The sequence below is a fragment of the Dipodomys merriami genome, unplaced genomic scaffold, assembly GCF_024711535.1.
Source record: "Dipodomys merriami isolate MVZ:Mamm:240054 unplaced genomic scaffold, mDipMer1.0.p SCAF_19, whole genome shotgun sequence".
NCBI lineage: Eukaryota > Metazoa > Chordata > Mammalia > Rodentia > Heteromyidae > Dipodomys > Dipodomys merriami.
In genome coordinates this window covers 30,439,559-30,447,500 of record NW_027203270.1, presented here as the reverse complement: position 1 = coordinate 30,447,500, position 7,942 = coordinate 30,439,559, and the positions used below count along the sequence as shown (strand labels likewise).

Below are 7,942 nucleotides of genomic sequence, written 5' to 3'. Positions count from 1 at the left end.
AAAAAACAGAAGGCTGACTTACACTATTTCAAAATGTGCATGTAATGTTATTATCATACATCTATAAAGTTTTCTGTGGTTTATATTTTCCTGTTTGCTTTAATCCCACTAACAATGCAGCAAAGTAAACAGTATTAAATCCATTCTTCTTCTCTGAAGCTGAAACTAAGCCAAGTCAAGAAACTTGTCCAGGGACCTAATGCTAAGGAATGGTTAAGCTAGGACTTGAATACAAGTGGTCCAGTGCCAAGCCTCATGCTCATCCCATTTCAATATGCGCCACACAGTCTAGTTCTCAATCAGATTCATGACAGTTTAATAATCTCACATTCAAAGAACAACACTGAGTTCACATGCATCCTTCTTTCAAAGCACCAAAAAGCCATCTCTCACAGTGGAAGAAATTTTATTTTATTTTATTTTTTTTTGCCAGTCATGGGGCCTGAACTCTGGACCTGGGTGCTGTCCCTCAGCTCTTCAGCTCAAGGATAGTGCTCTACCACTTGAGCCACAGCGCCACTTCCAGCTTTTTCTGCTTATGTGGTGCTGAAGAATCGAACCCAGGGCCTCATGCTTGCAAGGCAAGCACTCTACCTCTGAGCCACTTTCCCAGCCCCAGTGGAAGAAATTTTAAAATCCTCTAGATATCCTTCTAGTTCAGAAGCTTCAACCTTAGATCTTGGGTTTGGCCTCCCAAAATTTGGGCTGGGGAGAGTCAATGGAGACACCTGAGTCCTAGCCAAAGAGCTGTTAGATTATTTCTACCAATCTCTAAATAGCCCAAGTAGTTTTCTCTGAAGAAAAGACCACAATCTAAAATGTAAACTTTTAACATACCCTTATTCTGCTTAGAATAGTTTGTCTGCATTATTAGCATAAGGACCCAAACCCTTGAATATAATTTTTTAGTTCTAATCATACCTACATTCTCCTATCTAAAAATGTAAGCAGATTTATACAAACTAGGGAGTCAATTTTTATTTGGATATTGAGTCCACTCAGACCCTCTCTGGTGAATTTCATCTGACCAACCAGGAAACCCAATATGGTATTCCAGCCAGTGAAGCATCTAAAGGAGAAGGGGCCTTGGGAACCTAAAGAACCTGTATTACTTGCCTCCAATCCTTTCTGCTGGGACTGAGACCCGCAGGAATTTTGGAAAGTTTTAATGTGCCTACTGTAACAAGGAATGTAGGAAGACATGGGGATGAACTAGTAAGTACAGTGAATCTGGAGAACTAAGGCCAAAGCAATCACTGCCATTACCAGTGCAATCTGGGGCACTACTGGCTCAGTCTTTTCTCCCTGTCATTAGTGATGAACTTCGGCTGTTCCAAGGGGAATACAACTTGCAACTCTCAAGCATTTTCCCTATCCCAGCTCCAGGACTGGGGCTTGAATTTAAAGATTGGCAGTTAGCCCTTAGCTTTTTCACTCAAAGCTGGAACTCTACCACTTGAGCCACATCTCCATGTCTGGCTTTTTGCTGGTTACTTGGAGATTAGAGTCTCACAGACTTTCCTGTGTTAGCCGGCTTCAAACTGTGATCCTTAGCTCTCAGCTTCCTGAGGAGCTAGAATTCCCAGATTACCAGGGCCCAGCTCCAAGTCTTTTTTATACTGATTTAGAATTTACTTTCTCCTTTAGATCTCAAATTGGTCCCTTTCATTAGGAAGCCAAGGGGTGAGGTGGGAAGGTTTTCTCTGGGATGATGGAAAGGTAGGTGAGGAATGAAGCAGGTCCAAAGTCACACATAGGCCTAGCTCAGATTTAGGGTCAGAAGACAAATTCCAGCTCCCTATATCCATGGGTCTGGTCTTCTGTGGACAGCATCTTAAAATAAGAGAAAAGATTTGGGAGCAGCTACAAACTCTCCTCCAGAAAAAGGGGAAAGCAGAAAGGAATCTGCTTGCTCCCATCTCCAAAATCCTTTTCTCTTCAATCTCTCTGCAGGCCAAGCCCCCATCTCAAAGCTCCTCTCCTTTGTTTGTCTGGAAACATTCTCTCACCCTCCCCCATAGCCTCTCTCTTAAGGAAGTTACTAACTGGTCTCCCTCTGTCCTGTTTGCTTGGGTCTAAAGAGTACCTGTGAGGATGGAAAGAAACTGGTTCCATGAAGTACTTCAAACTCTGTCTTAGTAGAGGGTGAAGCATACACAGTTCACACTTTCTCAGGGAAGAGAAAGGTCGTATGATTCTGGCAATATAGTATACAAAGCAGGAGGGACAACAATAGAAACAGACATGGACAATAAGGGGGATTGAAAGCCAGAAAGAGACTAAGAGAGACAACTTTGAGGTCCCTTGTTGGAGGGATGAGGGTATTTACCCTTCCCATTCTCAAAGAAACCTGAGAAATATTGAGAGCCCTTCCTGGAAACCTGTTCCACCTGCTTCCTCTTCTTCTCCTGAGCTCCATTGTTTATGGAGATCCATCCCTGAACTCTTGCCCTCCTGGACTTGCCCTAGCTCAGGCCCCAGGCCTCCGGTCAGGCAGACACCCTGACAGGTTACAAATGAGTGTGGGTGTTGGGTTGCGTCAAGCCCTTGTCTCCTGAGTCCGGAGGAGGAGAAGAATCAATGGACTCTACCTAAGAACTCTTCCAGTCCCATCCAGGGACTGAGAGAGTGAGAAAGGCACTTCCTTTTCCCCTCCCCCCTCTAACCCTAACCCAATAAGACAGCGCAGAAAAGGCTGAAGCTGCGCTTCTCACTCTTGGTATTCACTAACTAAGGGCCTCTGCATGGATCTCTCATTTCTCTGAGCAAACTCACTTTATCCTAGAACATTTGTGGGAAATTTGGGCCATCTCTAACTAGTATTAGATTCAGGAGATAGAGGATGATGAAGGAGAGAGGGCAGGAGAGAGAACCAGAGGAATGCAAGATCTCCACTAGCTTCAAATACTTTGGAAAAAGAATACAATTTCCCCTCCTCTTCACTCCCCTGTGAACATCACCTTGCTCTGCTCATTGCTGCTCTCTGGAGAGACATAAGGAGTTATTTAAGTCTGAGTGAGTGAACCAGCTACAGCTATGGATGGCTAGAGAGAGGATAAATACATCTAGAGAGATGAGTTGATGGATAGGTGGAGAACAAATATAAATATGGAGAGAGATGGACGAACAGAGAGATGGATTGAGACAGAGCGAATATAAAGAGAGGCTGAGGGAAAGAAATGGATGGGGGAGCGTTCATGTAGAGAGATGGAGCCAGAAATGGGGCGTTTCTCACCCTCCTCTTCACATTTCTCTAGTCCTGTCTTGCTTCCTTGAAATGCCATTTTCCCACCCCTCACTTAATGAAGGCTTTCTTGGGAGTTTTAGACCTTGCCTCACACCCTGAGGTGTTTTTACACCCCCTCCCTTCACAGTCATCCATTTGGCCCAAGATAACGCACCTCACCCGGCTGTCTTAGCCCATCACCCAAGAGAAAGAAACAGTAAAAACCCAATTGGGCAAAGTAGGCAACTGGATTTCACCCATCTCTAGGTATTGGGGAGGGGGGGCATCTTTGAGGGGTGGGAAGAGTGAGGGACAGCTGGGTTGAATTTGTCCAAATCTAATAATCTAGGGGCCTATTGAAGGCATTGGGGGCTGGGAAGGGAGGGAAGTCTTGAATATTCTTCCAACTTTAACCCCCCCCCCCTCTGGTCCCTTCTTTCCAAAAGTCTTTGAAGAAAGATGTTTTTGACGCTTCCACGTCACTCTCAGATGGATGGGCTGCGGGTGATTGAAGTGTCTTTGTCATGCTAATGTTTGGGGGGTGATGGATGGGCGCTGGGGCTGCCAAACTCTGGCCCGCTTAGCCCATTGGCCTGGGAGAGATCACATGTGGGCCCCCCCACCCCCATTCCCTACTCTTTTCCTAGGGGAGCGCTGGGCCCAGGCGTTCTGGCTCAGGCCATGGATGCAAGCCTCAGGGCTGTGACATACTGCCGAAAGGTTGTAGGGCAAGAGGGTGTCTCCCCCAAACGGGCCGACCCTCTTGCGGCCTACGCATGGACTATAATAGGATGAACTCCTTCTTAGACTACCCACTCTGTAATCGGGGATCCAGCGCTTACAGCAGCGCCCATAGCGCCCCGGCCTCTTTCCCCCCCAGCTCGGCTCCAGCCATTGACAGCTACCCAGGAGAAGGTCGCTATGGTGGGGGGCTGCCCAGCCCAGCGCTCCAGCAGACCTCGGGCTATCCCGCCCAGCAGCAGCCTTCAACTCTGGGGGTACCATTTGCCAGCTCTGCACCCTCGGGGTACGCCCCAGCCGCCTGCAGCCCCAGCTACGGGCCTTCTCAGTATTACTCTCTGGGTCCACCAGAAGGTGAAGGAAGCTATTTTCAACCATCCAGCTACGGGGCCCAACTAGGGAGTTTGCCCGATGGCTACGGAGTGAGTGGGCCTGGCCCCGGGCCCTACCCTCCACCGCAGCCCTCCTACGGGACTGAGCAGAGCGCGGGCTTTGCACCAGCCTATGCAGATCTCCTCTCAGAGGACAAGGACTCTTCGTGCCCTTCAGACTCCAGCACGCCCACGGCCCGGACCTTCGATTGGATGAAGGTTAAGAGGAACCCACCCAAGACAGGTAGGGCTCAAACGTGGTCCAAGGCAGCTCAGATGCCCGGCACTGAGGTGGCTGAGGCTGGCCTCTTCTCCCTCAGTCCCTCTGATCGAGGCAGGTAAGTACAGTCTGTGGGTCTCAGATCAGATGAGATCACCCCCCCCCCCTTTTCCTCATCTTCCCGCGCAGTTAAGTGCAGGGTAACCTCCTAAGAGTAGTCCTCCATCCTTATCCTATTTCCTGCTCTGTGTGTCCAGTTTGCGATCAGGACTAAGTGGGGCAGGGGAGGTTGGACGTATGGGGATGGCTGCCTCCAATTCTCCCCATGGAGAGCTGAAGTTGGACCGGACAGTAAATGAAGTACAGCCTGGATTGGGGTGGGGTGGGGGTGGAGTGGTGGGGAGCGGAGAGGAGAAAGAGGTGAACGAACTGAGCGACCTTTCTCCCCGCCCCACCCCTAGCGAAGGTGTCGGAGCTGGGACTGGGCGCTCCAGGTGGCCTCCGCACCAACTTCACCACCAGGCAACTGACGGAGCTGGAGAAGGAGTTCCATTTCAACAAGTACCTGAGCAGGGCCCGGAGGGTGGAGATCGCCGCCACCTTGGAACTCAATGAAACGCAGGTCAAGATTTGGTTCCAGAACCGACGCATGAAGCAGAAGAAGCGCGAGCGAGAAGGAGGCCGGGGACCCCTGGTTCCACCAGGTTGCTGCAAGGAGGCTGTGGGAGAGGCCTCCGACCAGTCAACATGCACCTCCCCCGAAGCCTCGCCCAACTCCATCACCTCCTAAACCGATCTCCCAAAGAACAGGGGCTCTTCTTGCCACTGGAGCACCCCCATCTAGGCTCTCCCCACTTTCACTGCCCTGGTGACCCTCTCTTAGGCTAGGGTGCCAGTTCATAGCTGTCCAAGGAAGGGGAGCAGGAGCTGGGAAAACATTTTTCCCAGGTCTGGGCATGGGGTGGGAGTGGGGGGTTGATGGCTGGGGATCCTAGGGACCTGAGAGTTTCGGAGATGTGTCCCAACCTGTCAAAGATGAAGGCAAGGGCTCTGCCTTTGATTTTGGCATCCACTGGGGTGGGAGTGGGAGCCAGCCCAACGCCCTGGATTCTTCCTTCTTCCCCTACCAACTTCAGTTCAGTGCCTTTAAGCTTGGAGAACTAGATCGTGCACTCCTACCCCAACTCCTCTTTGTAGGCCTGGGATAGAGAGAAGGCTTCGGATTTGCTTGTGTGTGATGTGTTTGAGTGCAGGTATGTTATCACCAATCCTTAACCTAGTCACCACAGTCCTTACAATAGCATCAGCTTGCCTTGTGACGGACCAAAAAGCTCTCCCTTGTAACCTTATGAACCAACGCCTGGTATATTTCGATTGCACTAATGCAGCCTGCAGAGGTTGTTTTCTGAAACCCGGCCCCTCCCACTAGCGACCTCATCACTAAATCACCAAAGTGTTGTGGAACTTGAGACTTCAGAGACTTCTAGAATGAAGCACAAGGACTGCCTTGAGCAAGTCTCAGCCAGGAAGGAGCAGGCACTCTCCCACTGTACCCCCATCCTTATTTATTGCCTCCTGGAGTTCCAGGAACTTCTTTCCCATCTCTGTCCCTACTCCTGGAATCAGTCAGCCCAGGGAAATCCAGGTACCAGGAGAACTCCCAGCAGCGACAAGTGTTTCTCTGAGTGAAGTAGAGTATATGGGAAACTCAGGCCCCAAGCAAGCCAGGTTTGTGTGTGTGTGTGTGTGTGTGTGTGTGTGTGTGTGTGTGTGTGTGTGTGTGTTCGCGTGCGTGCATGTGTGTGTTTTTCTTTCTGTATATCTAACTACCTCAATTCAATAAAAGCTGTTTCCTTCTCTATCTTGCCGCCTCTGCTTCTCCTTCTAGGGGTAGAAGAGGCCTCTTAACACCATGAGACTGTTGGCTGGTTGGGCTGGAAAGAGCCGAGCTTTTTCTCAAGGGGGAGAAAGAGAAGAACTTCCTGGGTTCGGGCCTAAGCAGAATTGGAGCTGGGCCATGTAGATGTAACAGTATGATTGCTCACTGGAAGTCTCCCCAGGGAACCCAGCTGGGAGGGGTAAGCTGGTCTTGAAAGAAGAGCAGGAAGGAAGGGAAAGAGGACAAAAAGAGGGTGTAAGGGGAGGGGCAGGTAAACTCGATTTTTTTTTTCACTTTCCCTTCCTCCATCCCTTCTTTCCAGAGCTGGGCCTGGTATACAGAGGGAGCTCTGAAGGAGTAAAGCTGGCAAAGGTTGGGCTGCCTGGTGCTCCTTGCCCTCATTCTTGCTCAGAGAAAGCCACAGGATGGATTGTTGCCTAATTCCGGACTGGCACACAGATTGACATCTCCCCTCCTTCCCCAGCACCCTCCCTCCAGTCCGTGCCCTTCCACACAGGAACCCCACTGTACCTCTGCCTTACCCCGGCTCTGGCTGGCTCAGGGCGATTGACCGGTCTCCCAGGCCTGGATGGCTGGAAGAAGGTGGCAGGGGAGGATGGCTAGCGGAGCGGGACTAGCAAAAGAGAGATTGTGGCGGTGGTTGGAGAAGGCGCACCGGGTAATCCGAGGGCTACAAAGTCTGGCATGGGCGGAGGCCGTCGAGATCCGGTCGCTCTGCTCTAAAGCTGACCTTTTTACCTCTAAGCGCTTCTAGGCTTTCCAAACAAGCCTGCGGCGCACCCAGAGGGTAGCTATTGTCTCTCTGCGGGTCCCACTAGCAAAACTTAGGTCTGCAGAGGTCGGGGATCCGGGCTCGGGTAGCTCTTCCCCGAGGTGCTGAAGCGATGAGGCTCTAGGCTGGGGTGGGGGGCGTCTATTGATTCTGATTCTTGTTGCGGGGAAGGGGGGCGAGGGGGGAAAGGAAGCCTGCGGCCCTAGAGCCAGGACAGCACTCCGGGGGGCATTGTCCTACCTAGGTCCCATCTGTTTTAACTTGTGGCCTTTGAAAGGAAGACAGCGAAAAGGACTGCTGAGCATTTGCTTCCTCCGAGAAACCGGTGACGTTATTCCAGAGGCAACGTACATCCATAATTGCACAGCCCAGCTGGAGAGGAAAAATGTCTTGCAAAGGGAAGCCTAGCTTTCCCAGGGGCTACTCTATTGCCCACTGTCTTAAAAAAAAAATCTATTAGTTGCTTTTCTGCATTTAATTGAAATTGCCACTAAGCTTGACTTCCCCAAAGGGGTCACCTTGACAGAGAGGACAGAGCAAGTGTCTAAGAAAACAAAATTCTCCTTGTTTGGAGCCATTCAATAGCACTTTCCAACAAAGGTTGGCTCTCTTCCCCCCCCCCCCAACCTTTAGACAGGATAGAAGAGGAAGGAACAGAGTTCAAGGTAAAGCTGGACTTCAAGGATGGCAGAGCTAGGTTTCTGACAGAATA

General features: G+C 50.5%; 1 protein-coding gene across 1 annotated transcript; it reads left to right on the top strand.

The window, feature by feature from the left end:
- Positions 1–4,002: 4,002 nt before the first annotated feature.
- Positions 4,003–5,348, top strand: Hoxb1 (homeobox B1). The gene is made up of 2 exons (XM_070026865.1): positions 4,003–4,582; positions 5,020–5,348. Exons 1-2 carry the CDS (start codon positions 4,003–4,005, stop codon positions 5,346–5,348), a joined length of 909 nt encoding a protein of 302 aa, XP_069882966.1.
- Positions 5,349–7,942: the final 2,594 nt, after the last annotated feature.

Coding starts and splice junctions, on each gene's coding strand:
- Hoxb1 (XM_070026865.1), top strand. CDS start 4,003: ATGGACTATAATAGGATGAACTCCTTCTTAGACTACCCACTCTGTAAT. Junction 4,583..5,019: donor GAGGAACCCACCCAAGACAG/GTAGGGCTCAAA, acceptor CCCCACCCCTAG/CGAAGGTGTCGGAGCTGGGA.